We start from the raw sequence: 18774 nt of genomic DNA on the forward strand, positions 1-18774 counted from the left end.
TGGTATTTGCAATTGTGATTCAACATTGTTTAATGTTGAAAATTTCAATGTCAACCATACTGATGATTTGGATGGGAAATCTGCGTTTATTCAATGCCGTGTGCTATCTGGGTATCTGTATGTATTTGGATATTAGCGTGGGTTTGAAAATGAGTCCATGATGTCTCTCAATCGCTTTACTCTATGCGCGTGTGTGTGTGTGAGAGATAGAGCTAGAGAGAGAGAAGAGAGCGAGATTGGGAGAGTTGCATTCAGTAGTGTAGTGGCTGTTGTGTGAGGAGAAGAGAAGGGAAGGGGGTCACCCAGGAATCCCTGGAAACGTCTCAAGATGCTTCATCCTCCTTAGTTGGCACGCGTGCAGCGCAACCACCACAATGTGATCTCCCTTTTTCCTCCCCTCATTGCGCGCGTCGTCGTGTTTTCGCAGACATCTGCCGAGGCTGCCGTGTTGCGCCACTCCAGTCTGTCGTCCAACTCTCCGCTGGAGAAATCATGCAGGAGGAGCGCTGAAGTTGCGCGGGGAGAAAAGGAGGATTTTCGGTCCACTCGGGGGCGGCGGGGGGAGAAGAGCCAGGAACTCAGCCCGGCGGAGCCGCATGACCATCTCGGCCCAGCGCTCGGCTTGCTCTCCTCCACGCAGAGATGCCAGTGCGCGCCGTCACCACCAGGTTCATGTACAAGGGGCTGTGCACCATCCCGGATGTCCTTACCTACCGGACCCCTGTAAATCTGCCTGAGGATGAGCTGGAGGGTGAGTCGCAAATTTGCATTTAGAGTACAATGTATAGATACTTGCGTACTGGCAAAAGCACGACTTTTGATTCAACTTAAGTACTTGGTCAAAGTAAAAAAAATCATAACTTCCCTGAAATATGACTAAAAAACATACATTTCAATCCATTTAATGTATTCAATTAAGTTGATGCTACTTAAATGTATTTTAAACTCATTGGCTGCCATTAACGGCAATAAACGTCTAATCCATTTTGACTGGAACAGGTTACATACCATAGGTTTATTGAAAAATTGAAAAGACTACCCTATTAGATACATGGATTCATTGTAATTTTTTGGGTATATTCATCCATCATCATCTTGGTGACAATAACACACGGAGATTAAGGTGGGCCGGAAAGGCATAGCCTCCCCTGGTGGCCGAAAATGTCATTGCATGTAATTGACTTTCCAATATATGAATTTAAAATTAAGACTTTGCCGGTAAAATGTTGTCTATAAAAGTTGCAAAGCAATAAAAACAACAAAAACGAATGAAACTAGAAACTGCAATTTCTGGAGAAATTACTTCTGGTCTTTGCCGTGTGGAGATACAGATCTTACCTCCGCCCAGGGCTATCAATAGAATGGACAAACATGCCAGTCAATGGCATTAAACAAAGTAAATGCCATTAGAATTCAATTCAATTCAATTTTAATTTTGCTTCCATCATGGGACGACTGTGGATTAATCCACTTCGTGTAAATTGGCTAGAAGTTCGGCAGCTGTCAGACGGTTCTTCACAACTACAAGTCATACTGGACAAGAATGAAGAGGTTTTCCGTGAGGAATTGGGCAGCATGAAGGACATTACAGTGAAATTGCACATTAAACCAGGAAGCAAACCTGTGTTTATGAAGGCAAGGACAGTGCCGTATGCTATTCGTGACAAAGTCGAGGCTGACCTGGATGCGTTGGTCAAAAGTGGGGTTTTGGAACCAGTCACCACCAGCGAATGGGCGACACCAATTGTGCCGGTTCCGAAAAAGAATGGCGGAATTCGCACATGTGGCAATTTTAAAGTGACTTTGAATCCGGTGCTTTGTGTGGAGCAATACCCACTTCCATTGATCGATGATTTGTTTGCAGGTCTGAGCGGTGGTCAAAAATTCAGCAAAATTGAGAAATGAATGGGAAATTTGGACGTCTATGGCCGTCAATGGCAGCACCGTTCAAAAGCATCAATGGAATCGGAGAAGTTGGGGGGACACGTCCTATTGATATCTGGTCATTTCCTGTTGATTTGGGGAATTTTTTGTTTTTCCCATTGAAAATGAATAGGAAAAACTTTGGACGTCCATGGCCGTCAATGGCATTGAGTTACACAGGCGTTGATAGAATTCAAGTTTATTAGCATCAATAGATTTGACATACATGGCCGTCAATGGCAACAATGCAATGCAGATTCTATTGGAAATCCAACTGAAAGGGAATGGGACATTTCCCATTAAAAATGAATGGGAAAGTTTTGGGCAAATTCCCGGGGAACCGTAATTTTTTTTCCAAATTCTGTATACAATCTTTATGCCCCCCACCGTCCCGGAATTTTTTATGTCCAAATTATGTGATTTGGTCAAAAATTGTAGGACACGTAGCGTTTTGAAATTTTTTTTAGAAATCGGAAAATCGGCGTTTACATGAAAACGGAAAAATTTTCGGGGCCGTTTGACAAAATGCGACAGTCACACGAAAATTCCGGACGTGTCGGTACCTGAACGGTGCCGATCGGTGCAGCGGTACGGGCTGTGCGGCGTGCCGAAAAAACGCGGAGAATAAGTTGATTAATAAATAAATAATAAAGTCGCAGAACATTCTTCCAAAACGTTTTTGGCTTTCTCAGGTAGTACGGGTTAACACTGTTGTACCATCGGACTACAGGACACCTTGAACTTGTTTGGATGTTAGTCAAGGTTCTTTCCACATCTAGGGAGGTTAGCCACAGTGCCATGGGCTTTACAATTATTGATGACACTGCACACGGTAAACACAGGAACATTCAGGTCTTTGGAGATGGACTTGTAGTATTGAGATTGCCCATGCTTCCTCACAATTTTGCTTCTCAAGTCCTCAGACAGTTCTTTTTTCCCCCTCCATGCTCAATGTGGTACACACAAGGACACAGGACAGAGGTTGAGTCAACGTTAATCAATTTTAACTGGCTGCAAGTGTGATTTAGTTTTTGCCACCACCTGTTATGTGCCAAAGGTCAGTAACAGATGCTGTTAATTACACAAATTAGAGAAACATCACGATTTGTCAAAGTGTGCCAATACTTTTATCCGGCCCATTTTTGGAGTTTTGTGTAAAATGATAATGATTAATTTTTTTATAAATTTAATTTATTTTGTGATTTTTCATTGCAAGCAAAATAAATGAAGATAATTCTACCAAAGCATTTGTAATTGCAATCATTTTCCGGGAGAAATAGAGCAGCATCTGACAGAATTGCAGGGGTGCCAATACTTTTGGCCAGCAGTGTAAGTCGATGCCATTGACAGCCATGTACATCCAAATTTCCCGTTCATTTTCAATGGCAGAAAAACCTGTGTGGTTGTGATTTTAACCAAAAACCTACCATTACAGACTATGCTGTCCTCACTCCGAAGCGTCTACTTTTCCCGAAGCTAGACAGCTAGTGAACGACGCCTTAATAATCAGACTTCTTCCTTTTTTATCCGATTTATTAATAGAATGGCCTCAAACCATTGTCCTCTTTAGACCGTCGTAAAACTACAAAAAAAAGTACGCGAGCAACTGCATTAGCAACAAAGTTAGCTTAGCACGCTAGACAAGTTCACTAAACATAAACAAAAAGCGTCTCATACAAAAAGTATAACATTTCCCGTTTTTACAGATTATATACATTATTTTCCCATTCATACTTACGGACAAATCTTGTCCAAGGATCATATAAGCACAACATTACAACGCTGGCATCAGCCTGACACGTCGTGCAGCCATATTGAATTGGCAAGAAAACAAAAAAAACATGTCGCAAAGTGACCACAAGAGTTCGCTGTTGGACAGCACAAAAAACCCTTCTGCAAAACTTACCAAAAGGCAGAATACAGACCATTGACATTAAACTGACGCACAAATAAGTCAATGCCATTGACAGTCTAGCAACCGGACTTGTACCCGAAATGTCCCCAAATCAACTGGAAGTGGCATGATAGATCTGTATCTACCACAGCAAAGCCCCATCGTAATTTCTCCAGAAATGGCAGTTTCTAGTTTTCCATGTATTATTATAAATTTTCCTGGCTGGAATATTCAGTTAAAAAGGAGGCCGTCTCCTGTTTTGCCTGCCACCATTTTTAAACTCACCACTGTGAGGATTCGTTTCGCAAGGGAGTGAGTGACTGGAAAAACTTTACTAAATTGGATATCTGAGCGGAACGCAAACATCGGCGTCTAGTTCTCCACAGAAAAACGCTCGCACTCACACACGCACGCACGCACGCACGCACACCTACACACACACTGCTGGGATGCCGTATTTATGAGCATGAGCTATTAACCAAGCATATATCTTGAAAGTTAATTTTATTGCTGACACTGTTTCGGGGTCATCAACATGTTTTGCCACCCCCTGCCACATAAGTCAAACTCTGCCTATGCTGTCAATGAACATGTTTCAGTGCAATTGAAAACATTAGAAATACAGTGGGGCAAATAAGTATTGAGTCAACCACTAATTGTGCAAGTTCGCCCACTTGAAAATATTAGAGAGGCCTGTAATTGTCAACATGGGTAAACCTCAACCATGAGAGACAGAATGTGGGGAAAAAACAGAGAATCACATCGTTTGATTTTTAAAGAATTTATTTGCAAATCATGGTGGAAAATAAGTATTTGGTCAATACCAAAAGTTCATCTCAATACTTTGTTATGTACCCTTTGTTGGCAATAACGGAGGCCAAACGTTTTCTGTAACTCTTCACAAGCTTTTCACACACTGTTGCTGGTATTTTGGCCCATTCCTCCATGCAGATCTCCTCTAGGGCTGTCATTGGGCAACACGGACTTTCAACTCCCTCCACAGATTTTCTATTGGCTTGAGATCTGGAGACTGGCTAGGCCACTCCAGGACCTTGAAATGCTTCTTACGAAGCAACTCCTATGTTGCCCTGGCTGTGTGTTTGGGACCATTGTGATGCTGAAAGACCCAGCCACGTCTCATCTTCAATGCCCTTGTTGATGGTAGGAGATTTTCACTCAAAATCCCTCAATACATGGCCCCATTCATTCTTTCCTTTACACAGATCAGTCGTCCTGGTCCCTTTGCGGAAAAACAGCCCCAAAGCATGATGTTTCCACCCCCATGCTTCACAGTGGGTATGGTGTTCTTCGGATGCAATTCAGTATTTTCTCCTTCAAACACGAGAACCTGTTTTTCTACCAAAAAGTTCTATTTTGGTTTCATCTGACCATAACACATTCTCCCAGTCCTCTTCTGGATCATCCAAATGCTCTCTAGCGAACCGCAAACGGGCCTGGACGTGTACTCTCTTCAGCAGGGGGACACATATGGCAGTGCAGGATTTGAGTCCCTGGCAGTGGATTGTGTTACTGATAATAGCCTTTGTTACTGTGGTCCCAGCTCTCTGTAGGTCATTCACTAAGTCCCCCCGTGTGATTCTAGGATTTTTGCTAACCGTTCTTGTTATCATTTTGACGCCACGGGTTGAGATCTTGCATGGAGCCCCAGATCAAGGGAGATTATCAGTGGTCTTGTATGACTTCCATTTTTTAATAAATGCTCCCACAGTTGATTTCTTTACACCAAGCGTTTTACCTATTGCAGATTCAGTCTTCCGAGCCTGGTGCAGGTCTACAATTTTGTCTCTGGTGTCCTTCGACAGCTCTTTGGTCTTGGCCATCGTGGAGTTTGGAGTGTGACTGACTGAGTTTGTGGACAGGTGTCTTTTATACCGATAGAGTTAAAACAGGTGCCATTAATGCAGGTAACGAGTGGAGCCTCGTTAGACCTTGTTAGACGAAGTTAGACCTCTTTGACAGCCAGAAATCTTGCTTGTTTGTAGGTGACCAAATACTTATTTTCCACTCTAATTTGGAAATAAATTCTTTAAAAATCAAACAATGTGAATTTTCTGTTTTTTTCCACATTCTGTCTCTCATGGTTGAGGTTTACCCATGTTAACAATTACAGGCCTCTCTAATCTTTTCAAGTAGGAGAACTTGCACATTTGGTGGTTGACTAAATACTTATTTGCCCCACTGTAACTAGCAATTAATGAAACAACTGGAACAGTAACTGAAGATATAATTAGCACAGAACATGAATTTTGATTAGTTACATCTTTAGCACTGCAATGCATGCTAGGAGGCATGTTGGACAACAACAGTGTTGACAGCAGGTGGCAGCAGAGGTTGACTGTCTCCCCCAGGGGAGCAGTAATGGTCAAATGAAGCTTCTTGAAGCAATGATAGCTTTGCAGCCAAGTGGATAAAAGCTTCATGGTGGTTCATTTGGTGTTATGACAGACACTTATAATTAGGGTTGTTCCGATCATGTTTTTTTGCTCCCGATCCGATCCCGATTGTTTTGGTTTGAGTATCTGCCGATCCAGATATTTCCCAATCCGATTGCTTTTTTTTTCAATTCCAATCATTCCCGATAATTTTTCCCGATCATATACATTTTGGCAATGCATTAAGAAAAAAATGAATAAAACTCGGACGAATATATACATTCAACATACAGTACATAAGTACTGTATTTGTTTATTATGACAATAAATCCTCAAGATGGCATTTACATTATTAACATTCTTTCTGTGAGAGGGATCCACGGATAGAAAGACTTGTAATTCTTAAAGGATAAATGTGACTTTGTATATTGTGACTAAATATTGCCATCTAGTGTATTTGTTGAGCTTTCAGTAAATGATACTGCAGCAATTTAACTGTTCTGCCCAAATGCATGATGGGATGTGCAACCATGACTGTGCGCAGGGGCACCAATTGATGTATCTTCTCTGCGTTGGGAAAGAAAATAGGGTGTTAAGAAAATGATCAACTACTACCTTTCTTACCCACATTGCCTCCCATGATATTTAAATTGCTGCGAGAGGGATTGTAAGGCCTTAACCAAATAAAAAAAGGCTCCAAAGGCTATCAAAATTCCCTCGACGCATTATACGCTGCCTTTTAGCTCTATATATAGGTAAAACGGCGCCTTTATAGATTGAACGCGACAATGCGTGAGTAGGTCGTGCAGCGCATGCGTTAATTATTTAATGTGATTAATTTAAAAAAATTAATTACCGCCGTTGACGCAATAAATTTGATAGCCCTACTTTAAGCCAAAACTACTCTGGATGAGTGTAAGACAGTTTGTCTGTAACGTTAAATACAATTAGAAAATGATTTAAATAAAATATATATATATATACATATTAAAAAAAGGCATGTACGATATGTTTTGCCGATTCCGATACTTTGAAAATGACGTGATCGGAGCTGCGGCTTATGGTCCAGTGCGGCTTATCTATGAACAAATGCCATTTTCGTGTCAAATTTTGTGGGTGGCGGCTTATAGTCAGGTGCACCTTATAGTGTGAAAATTGCGGTATATCCATCTTCTGTGCTTAGGTGGTTTTGGCTAAGCAAAGCAAATGAACGTGTCTAAGATGCTAGTCACATGATCTGTTCGAAAAATGATTTTTGACCCATTGTTAAAAAAAAAAGTTTTAATTTCATTCGTTTTTGTTGTTTTATTGCTTTACAACTTTTATAGACAACATTTGACCAGCAAAATCTTAATTCAAGAAAGTCAGTTACATGCAGTGACATATTCAGCCACCGGGGAGAGGGGGTATGCAATCCACTATGAAGGGCTGGCTGAATAATCGTGTTTCAGTTCCATTGACGGCGTCCAAATTCCTGGATTAATCACAAAATTATTCTGTAGATTCATTTATTACTAAGCGGGCACACTTTTGTAAGATTGCATTTCTGAAGGGGGCTTGGTTGACATTCTCGATTTTAAATGTGCAATTCTGTAATCCTTCCATCAATCATGTCATCCTTTTCCAGTCATATATTTAACAGGCATCGTATGTAGTAAATATGTAATATGTATGTATGGCACGGCGCCTTAGGCTGCGAAGTGATGCATGCCAATGCTAGTACGGGCGCTTATAGAGTCGATGGCGGTGGCGAGTGACATTTAGCGCCTTTCCCGCTTCGTGTTAATGCGTCGCAATGATAGGTCGCCGCACGTTACCTTGCAGCGCCGGGGGTCTGAGGGAGCAGGCGAGGGAACGGATATGTTTTGAGGCATCATAATAAAATAAAAACCGTGCGTATCATCCGTGGCAGATGAGGGCCATTAATAAGATGGACGGCTGATTAAATCCTCTGTGCTTCACTTTTTGTTTCTTTGAGGACAGTGGCTAAGATTTGTACCTCAACAATCCTTCAGTAGACGGAGAATGTGCAGACGGAGGAGATTTTGGGAAAGAAGCCAAAAGACAAACGTCAGGAGAAAAAAAAAGTGACCTGAAATCTGATTCTGAGCGTTTGATGTGAAAAGCTTTTTGCGTTTCTTCTTCTGGTGTGGAGCTCGGCGTCTTTGACGTTGACGTCTGCCGCGGTAACAATTGCAACATCGAGTTCGCATTGTTAGTGACTGACAAGAAAATCTTGTCAGGCCATAATAATGATTATTAACACGGGTGTATTCGCTGAGAAATGCAACTTCAAATCAAAATGGCTGTATTTTTTGGTACGTCTTATCATAGACATCCAATTTCATGTTAACAGGTGAATGGATCTGATTTTTTTTTTCTCCGACAAAAAAGTTGCAGGGATTTAAATCAGTGAATTTGCCCAAAAGATGCTTTTATAGGGAACAACGAGTAAAACTAGAAACTGCAATTTCTGGAGAAATTACTCTGGGTCTTTGCTGTGTGGAGATACAGATCTTAGCCACGCCCAGGTTGGTTTGGGGACATTTCGGGGACAATATCAGTTCACTTCCTGTTGATTTGGGGACATTTAGGGGTCGTGTCCTGGTCATATCAGGTCATTTGGGAACATTTAGGGGGCGTGGCCTAATCATAACAGGTCATTTGGGGAGTGTTGGGGGCGTGGCCTGGTCATATAAGGTCATTTGGGGACATTTGGTGGGCGTGGCCTGGTCATATCAGGTCATTTGGGGACTCTTGGGGGCGTGGCCTGGTCATATCAGGTCATTTGGGGAAATGTTGGGGGCGTGGCCTGATCATAACAGGTCATTTGGGAACATTTGGGGGATTGTATCAGGTCATTTGGGCTCATGTGTGAGGCGTGGCCTAGTCATATCAGGTCATTTGGGGAAATGTTGGGGGCGTGGCCTGATCATATCAGGTCATTTGGGAACATCTGGGGGATTGTATCAGGTCATTTGGGCACATGTGTGAGGCGTGGCCTAGTCATATCAGGTCATTTGGGGAAATGTTGGGGGCGTGGCCTGATCATAACAGGTCATTTGGGACACGTCCTATTGATATCTGGTCATTTCCTGTTGATTTGAGGACATTTGTTTTTTTGCCATTGAAAATGAATGGGAAATTTGGATGTCCATGGCCGTCAATGGCATCGACTTACATATGCGTCAATGGAATCCAAGTACATTTGCATCTATAGAATCAACATACATGGCCGTCAACGGCATTAAACAAAGTAAATGCCATTGAAAATGAATATGAAATTTGGACAACCATGGCCGTCAATGGCAGAAACCGTCATAAGCATCAATGGAATCATGGAAGTTTGGGGGACATGTCCTATTGATATCTGGTCATTTCCTGTTGATTTGGGGACATTGTTTTTTTTTCCCATTGAAAATGAATGGGAAAAATTTTGGACGTACATGGCCGTCAGTGCCATCAAGTTACATAGGTATCAGTGGAATCCAAGTACATTAGCATCAACAGATTCAACATGCATGGCCGTCAATGACACCAATGCAATGCATATTCGATTGGAAATCCCATTGGAAGTGAATTGGAAATTTTCCCATTACAAATGAATGGAAAAGTTTTGGGCAAATTAACAGATTTTTTTCCGAATTCTGTATACAACGTTTATGCCCCTCACCGTCCTGAAATTTTTTATGTCCAAATTATGTGATTTGGTCAAAAATTGTAGGACTAGATACATTTTGAAAATTTGTTGGGTTGTTTTTTGTTTGTTTTTTTCGAAAAATCGGCGTTTATGGGCAAACAGAACATTTTTCAGAGTTGTTCAAAAATTTCCCTGCGTCACGTGAAAATTCCGTTGCTGATCGGTCAAACGGTTCGGGCTGTGCGGCGCGCTGAAGAAATCCCATTAAAAAAAATAATAAAAACAGAATAACACTATCTGCGTCTTTTTTCAAAGACCCAGATAATGACATGTTGGTTTCTGCATGAGTGGTTCTTAACCTAGGGTCGATCGAACCCCAGGGGATTCGGTGAGTAAGTCGAAGTGGTTCAATGAAGGTTGAAGTCCCCCAGCACGTCAGCATCAGGTTGCTACTAAAATCTTCCATTAGAACAGTGCAATGGCATAGGTTTGATCTCAATATTGGAAAGGACGATATAACAGCATAAGCTGCATGTACACTTTTTGCTGGAGACAGAACATGAAAAAGACCGAAAAGATTAGGTGAACGGCGATCATGGCTACATTTCTCACCAATAAGCACCTAATTAATTGATAGGCTAAATGATTAATGCAAAATAAATCTGTATTAACTTGTACTAACTTTCACATTGCAAATTTTACACTATAACGTTTTAATCTGATAATTTTCCTTAAATCTAGTCGAATAATTTTTTTCATCTTGTCTTGAGTTTTAAAGACTAGTTAACAGATAAATGCATCAGATTCTTCCACTTACTTTAGTAAATATTACCATGTGTTTTATTAGGCCCATACATCTAATAGTCGGTCATTTTTCAACTAAATCAAGAAAAAAAGTGTTTTCAAATAATGTTTTGAACAAATCTATTCTTGAATTAAGAACAGTTCTGACACACAAGATCTTTGAAGATTAAATATAGAAACTTTTTGTTTCAAATAAGTCTGTTATTTTCAGCTAGCAATTTTTATTTCAAGAAATTTGAATAAAATTTACTTGAAGCACTAGCAGATAATTTCACTTATTTCTACAACATTATTTCTACAGGAATAAGGGTGTTTGGGATTATTGTCTGTTTGTGGATTGGACAGGAGGATTCGGGAGTTACTGTTGTCAGGGCAACGAGAGTTGTGGATTTTGCCACCTGAGGGTCAGAGGGGCTCTTGGAGTCTTATCAGTTGGATATTGGGCGTTCTCCGGTGTTCCTTGTGTTGGGACAGACCGTCGCGCCATTTGTTCTGGACTGTCCGGGAGAACTGATCGCGAGAGTTGGTGCATCAATTAGGACTGCAGCTATCGAATATTTTAGTAATCGAGTATTCGACTGAAAATTCTATCGATTAATCGAGTAATCGGATGAAACATTTTTTAGGTAATGAGCAATTATAAATATACATGAGAAAATAAGACATTTCACCTAAGATTGAATCATTTTCATACAATCAGTCTTTATTTTCGATGTACATTGTTGAAAACAGCCAACAATTGCGTCTCGGACGTGACTAGGAAAAAAAAAAACCTAATTCATGGCTTACACTCAAAAAGTTTCCAGATCTTATTAAAAGAAAAAAATCGTATTTCTTATAGTTTATATTTCTTTCTTATATATTACGTGTTTTCTCCACGTGTTTCAATTGAATTTCCATTTGTGTCAAGCTATTTTTAAGTTCTAGTTAAGTTTTCAGTTCGTCTAAATTGTAAGTCCTGATAGGATTTTGTTTTTGCAGTGTTCAAAATAGGGCTGCAGCTATCGATTATTTTAGTAGTCGATTAATCGATGAACTACTTAGTTCGAATAATCAAGTAATTGAAAAGGAACATAAAAAAATGAAAATACCTGAGCTGAGCCTCAAACGGTATAAAAAAAATAAATGAGGATCTATGAACAACAACAAAACAATTGGCCAACTTACATAGCAAAAGTCCGCTAGCTTAAATGCTATAAAATGCTAACTTTTTTTTTAGGGCTGTCAAAATTATCGCGTTAACCGGCGGTAATTATTTTTCTAATTAATCATGTTAAAATATTTGACGCAATTAACACACATGCCACGCTCAAACAGATTAAAATGACAGTACAATGTAATGTCCGCTTGTAACTTGTTTTTTGGTGTTTGGCGCCCTCTGCTGGCGCTTGGGTCCAACTGATTTTATTGGTTAGGACCATGAGTGAGCATGGTTAATTATTGACATCAACAATGGCGAGCTACTAGTTTATTTTTTGATTGAAAATTTTACAAATTTTAATAAAACGAAAACATTAAGAGGGGGTTTTAATATAAAATTTCTATAACTTGTACTAACATTTATCTTTTAAGAACAAGTCTTTCTATCCATGGATCGCTTTAAGAGAATGTTAATAATGTTAATGCCATCTTGTTGATTTATTGTTATAATAAACAAATACAGTACTTATGTACCGTATGTTGAATGTATATATCCGTCTTGTGTCTTATCTTTCCATTCCAACAATAACTTACAGAAAAATATGGCATATTTTATAGATCATTTGAATTGCAATTAATTACGATTAATTCATTTTTAAGCTGTAATTAACTCTATTAAAAATTTTAATTGTTTGACAGCCCTAATATAAAAACAATGTTCATAAGAGAAATTTTACTTTTTTTTTCCGTTATGTTTTTCAAATATCTAAAATTTCAATGGATTAATTAAATTAATCTTGGTTGTATTCTTCTTTTATTAATAAAGTGGATCATATTTGTGTGAAAAACTACAGAAATGTTATATGTATATACTATAGGTATTGTGCACACATGGAGATAGTCTCCCCCCGGTGGCCGAAAATGACATCGCATGTAATTTTTTCCTATATATGAATTTAAAATTAAGACTTTGCCGGTAAAATGTTGTCTATGAAAGTTGTAAAGCAATAAAACAACGACAATAAATGGAATGAAATTTTTTTTTTTTTTTATAAAGGATCAAAATTCTTTTTCGAACACATCATGTGACTAGCACCTCAGAGACCACCATTTTCTTTGCTTAGCCAAAACCACCTGAGGACAGATTCTGGCTTGAATATTCAGTCCAAAAGGATGTGGCGTCTACTTCTCGTCTAGGTAAGACAGAAAAACTTGCAAACTTGAAAATTTTACAAATTTTAATAAAACGAAAACATTAAGATGTGGTTTTAATATAAAATTTCTATAACTTGTACTAACATTTATCTTTTAAGAACTACAAGTCTTTCTATCCATGGATCGCTTTAGGAGAATGTTAATAATGTTCATGCCATCTTGTTGATTTATCGTTATAATAAACAAATGCAGTACTTATGTACCGTATGTTGAATGTATATATCAGTCTTGTGTCTTATCTTTCCATTCCAACAATAATTTACAGAAAAATATGGCATATTTTATAGATGGTTTGAATTGCGATTAATGATGATTAATTAATTTTTAACTGTAATTAACTCGATTAAAAATGTTAATTGTTTGACAGCCCTACTTTTTTTTTATCCATTCTCTTAACAAATGGTTCAAAGACGTATGCCCACAAAAAACTGCTAAATATACGTACCTATAAACTAAAATAGAAATGCATTTAAAACAAACATTAGCTCAAACAAAAACCTAGCTTATGTTGGTCTTAACAGAGAGTAGCTGGATTCAGCCAGGTGAAATGAGGCACACAAGAGGGCAGTGTATCCACCCAAATCAATACAACTAAACAGGGCCAGCCCAGGCCATTTGGGGGCCCTAAGCAAAATAATGCAAGGGGGCCCATATTTTTGGCCCACCATTTCGTCACACTGTACTGTGAAACCCATACCCATACCCAAATTTTGTATATTAATCAGATTTTGTTGCACTGCATACTTCAAACTTCTCACCCCAAATGATTGTCAGTACTTACAGTAGATAGCGCCAAACCTTTTTCTAAAAGAGGAAAGAAAGAAGTTAAGGAAGAACTTTTCTTTTTTTAGGCTTGTAATCAAGTATCAAAACTCACCAAAGTCGAATAAAGCAAACTGTAGTAAACAAAATAGAATATAAATTAAACAATTGCCAGATTGGGGGCCCCCCTAGTGATCAGGGGCCCTAAGCAGCTGCATAGTCTGCGTATAGGCTGGGCCGGCCCTGCAACTAAATGCAAACACTTTTGAAACAAACCATTCCAGCGCCACTATAATTAAACGAATATTTGAAGCAGCAAATTTAATTTGAATCTTTTTTTTCTAATCAAATACTTGAGTTAATCGATTAATCGTTGCAGCACTAGCGTCAATCTTGCTCAGTCAGTTGTATGACGCACGCGCTAGGCTTCCGTGATAAGAAGGCGTTGTTTATTTCTTATGCCATGTAGTCTGCTTGTTTTCCTTATACTATGGTACAGTATAAGTGCTATTTATTTTTTATTGGGTGTGTTAGAGTAATACAAACATTTAGACGGTGCCATCTCCTTCACCAGAGTAATAGAACAGCAGGCAATATGTGTTTTGTATACGAGCCAATGCATTGACCCATGGCACAAATAATCCGTGATGAATGAATTATGAAAATAATGCGTTGTGGCAGCTCTATTCCTCAATGTATTGACATTGCGATATAAAGCTTGCCGGTCAGGTCGGGTCACGTGTCCTGATCCCAAATGTCAGAGAAGTTTAATGGGCGTGTAACGTGGAAGGTCGGAACTCCTTCAAGTGTAGCTTCAGATGTCCCTGCGTGAAAGTAGGCACTCAAACAAATAAAAGCCGTGTTGGTTTTCCAGGACTTTGTCAACACCATCAATCAGCTCTGAAATTGCCGGTAAATATTTGAGCTTCTTATGAATGACCAAGTGCAAATGGGGGGAAAAATAGTGAGACGATACCTAGACAGAATATGACTTAACATATTTATTTTTACGCAAACTAAAATGAGAGTCATTCGTCAAATGTGAAGGCATGACAAAATGAAAAATCAACTGATTGAAATTGTCAGAGAGGTATTCGTTCAACATGTACGGATATAGGGGCGGCCATGGGTAATCTTGTAGTTCTCAAATTAACCGTCAACTTTTTTGATTGTCGGTGAATCTTTTGGACGCATTGCATTTTTGGCCTGAAACATGTCAAAAACCACAACACAACCATCTTTAATTTCACATGATGTGCCTGCCTGCCTGCCTGCATGTATGTACTGTAGTGCTGCAACGATTAATCGATTAACTCGAGGACTTTGATTGGAAAAAAAGCTTTGAATCAAAATTTTACTGCTTCGAGTGTTTGTTTAGAGCGGCATTGTAATGTTTTTGGTGGATACACTGTCCTCTAGTGGCAACAGTGAATATGACATCATTTAATATGGCTGAATCCAGCTGCTCCCTGTTAAGACGAACTTAAGGTAAATTTTTGTTTAAGTTAATGCATTCGTAATTTAGTTTATAGTATGTATGTATGTGGTGGAAAACACAGAAAATACTGAAAAAACTCTTTCTGCTCTTGCACCCCTCTTTAAAAGAAACTGCTGTATTTTAAGCCAAAAGAACTGTTATGTTTGATAGAACAATATGTCTATATGCTGCCATAGCAGATTCATGGCGCCCTAAGCCTCCGAACTATTTTTAATTTGTCCGATTTACCCTGGAGACCCCTGTTTACAGACGTCGCGCAACCGCTTTTGTTTCAACCTAGCCATGAAAAGAAGGTAAGTAATTATATTTGTTATTCAAAATGTCTGCCATTTTTAGCCTAGAATCATTAATTGATGTCTAATATTTAGTATAAAAAAAACTTTATAAAATTATTCACCCGCATATTTTAAATTTTTAAACAAATTACGTCACAGTGAAAAATTTGGTGTCTGTAAGTCATGGTTATCTACCTCATAACTATCGCTTAATTGTATTTTTTGTTGTTGTTTTGTTTACTGTCGCATTTCCCCCGATATGTTAGATGATAAATAATCAATCCAAACAAAGAAAAATTGAAAATAATTTGTAAAAGGGTAAATATATGAAAAAGAACATCTAGACCACTCCATGTTGTCTGCGATTTCTGCATCACGACCCTTGTTATATTACCATGTTTCACCCATAAAATCCCCCAAAAATCCAGCTGTGGCCATTCAAAACTGTGTCTTGACACTCGGTAATACATGCTACATGGAGTTTTTGGATCGAAAAAAGGTAAGTATGCGATAATAGCTCGTTAAAATCGTGGCATCTTTAATTCTACTCTCGTGTGCTCTTGTCTCAGTTAGGGTTTTGCTGTTTAAAATTTTTTTTTTTTTTTCATATGCCCTCCTGTTCTGATTTTTTCTTCCCCCAGGAAATTGAGATTTTATGCTTTCCAATGATGTATCACACATGCATATAGGACTTTTTTGAAAGTTGGCCTGGCAGACCCAAACGTATTGTGAGGGTCTGTTGGGAACGTCTGGCAGAATCCCCTGTCAGAAAGAGCTTCAAAACCCTTCTCCGGCAGAACTTCTCCCTTGTCCCAGGGGAGGTTGGGGACATTAAGACTGAGTGGGCCATGTTCCACGACTCCACTGTTGCGGCGGCCGATTGGAGATGTGGCCGTAAGATGGTTGGTGCCTGTCATGGGCACCCCCGAACGCATGAGCGGTAAAGGATGCCGTCAAGCTGAAGAAAGAGTCCTACCGGGCCTTTTGGGGCTGTGGGACTCCAGAGGCAGCTGACAGGAACCGGCTGCCATGCGGAATGCAGCTTTGGCGGTCACTGAGGCAAAAACTTGGACATGGGAGGAGTTTGGCAAGGCCATGGAAAAAGACTTCCGAACGGCATTCTGGCCCACCATCCGGTATCTGAGGAGAGGAAAGCAGTGCACCATTAAAACACTGTGTATAGTGGAGATGAGTACTGCTGTTCTTGACTCGGGACATTGTGAGTCCTGCGGAGAATACTTCGAAGACCTCCTCAATTCCACAGACATCCCTTTCTTTGAGGAAGCAGAGTCTGTGGACTCCGAGGTGGGCTCTCCTATCTATGGGGTCGAAGTCACTGAGGTGGTTGGAAAGATGCTTGGTGGCAAGGCCCCAGGGGTTGGTGAGATCTGCCCGGAGGTCCAAAAGGCTCTGGATGTTGTGGGGCTATTACGCGTCTACAACATCACGTGGACATCGGGGAAAGTTCCTCAGGATTGGCAGACCGGGGTGGTGGTCCTAAAAACGGGGACCGGAGGGTGTGTTCTGTTCCATATCTTATAGAGGGATCCCACTCCTCAGCCCCCTTGATAAAGTCTATTCAGGGGTGCTGGAGAGGAGAGTCCATCAGGAAGTTGAATTTCGGATTCTGGAGGACCAATGTGGTTTTCATCCGGGGCGTGGAACAGTGGATCAGCTCTAGTTTACAGCCTCTGCAGGGTCATCGAGGTTGCATGGAAGTTCGTCCACTTGGTCTAAATGTGTTTTGTGGATTTGGAGAAGGCGTTTGACCATGTCCCTCAGGGAGTCCTGTGGGGGGTTCTTCGGGAGTACAGGGTACCAAGCCCCTGGTATTCCAGGACATCCTTTTCGAGTGTCCCGGAGCTCACGAAACCTGGAAAAAAAGCGCATTTATCAAGGTTTTGTCAGCGGTGATTGCGTATATCCCTCTGCCGAAACAGCCTGATAGCACAGATGTAAGTACACCTGCCGCTCTGCTATTGGATGTGTTGTTGACACATCAGGCTCTATTTTAGGCCCTGCCTCTCAGCGCAAATTCATTCAGACATGCCGTTCTGTCCAAGATGGCCGTCCACCCCTCACTTTCACCGAAAAGTCCGATCCAAAATAGTGAAATGCGGGAAGAATAAGAGGAGTCGGTATTAGCTTACCCACTTTATTGTGGGAACAATATTAAAAAAATAACAGCAGGCTGCCGCGACATGCGACCGATATCTCTCGCAATCTCGCTTGTTCTCCCATTCTTCCTACTCGCTTCCCCCTACGTCATAGCTCCCCAGTCCGATTGTCTCTTAAGGGGGCCGTGTATAGTTATGGACATTACAATGACTAAGCTGCAGCTGAACCCTTCGCACTAGGCTGCTGCTAGTTTGAAACGGCCTTAAAAAAAAGAAAAAAAAACTAATTTGCAAGGCGTGGCAGCTTTTATTTTGGTGTGGCGATGCGCCACAATCTTTTATATATAGGGGAAACCCTGTTTTATTAAAAATGTATAAACAGTTTGGTGTGGTAAAGCTACTCTAAGAAGTACTTTTTTCTCAAAAAGTTAATTAAATGTAACTCGTTACCACCCACCTATGGAAATTGGGGCGATGCGGCTGATGAAATTACGCTAACTTAATAGAGACGTTTTTTTTGTTGTCTTTTTTTTTTTTTTTTGTTTAAACAAAGTAAAATCAGAATGTTTAATAAATTAAGAAATATTCACTCGTTTCCAATCATTTAATTTGATGTTGTTCTATCAACGCAGGTATCCCTAATTTTGCCACCGAGATAGTTTTCGTCTTCTGGGGTCTGATTTAGTGAATTGTCATGTCTAGCCTTGTTGGTTATGTATAAACTGCCACCCCAGGGCATGTTGATTTTTTTTTTTTCATTCTGCAGGCGACTGGTTCGATCCCATCTGTCAGCGCTTCCGCCCGTAACTCCTCCCAGTCGTTGCCCTTGCGACTTACCAGCTGCGTCTGCTAATTAGTCTGAGTGTTTGCTGCCCTTGTTTTGAAGCCTTTTGTCCTTCTCTTGTCATTCACATCCACCTACATACTAGCTTAGCATTAGCATTTCCAGCTTATTTGAGCATATTCACTTCTCTGGCGGAGAAAACAATCAGCAATGCGATGGCCCTTTTCCTTATTTGCTTCTTGGCAGCAGGTCATGACATTGAATTAAGTGTGGTGCTCAAAGGAGATAACACTCTTAACACGCTGCCAGCTGTAATGTAGACAGATGCA

The 18774-nt window shown here is 40.2% G+C and overlaps 1 protein-coding gene across 1 annotated transcript in view; it reads left to right on the forward strand.

The window, feature by feature from the left end:
- Nucleotides 1–239: 239 nt before the first annotated feature.
- Nucleotides 240–18774, forward strand: part of cabp7b (calcium binding protein 7b) — a 28206-nt gene continuing 9671 nt past the window's right edge. The window contains exon 1 of the mRNA XM_057819264.1: nucleotides 240–751. Within this exon, the coding sequence (XP_057675247.1) occupies nucleotides 643–751 (109 nt within the window). The 5' untranslated portion in view covers nucleotides 240–642. The remainder of the gene's footprint in view (nucleotides 752–18774) is intronic.

The sequence above is a fragment of the Corythoichthys intestinalis genome, chromosome 17, assembly GCF_030265065.1.
Source record: "Corythoichthys intestinalis isolate RoL2023-P3 chromosome 17, ASM3026506v1, whole genome shotgun sequence".
Taxonomy (NCBI): Eukaryota; Metazoa; Chordata; class Actinopteri; order Syngnathiformes; family Syngnathidae; genus Corythoichthys; species Corythoichthys intestinalis.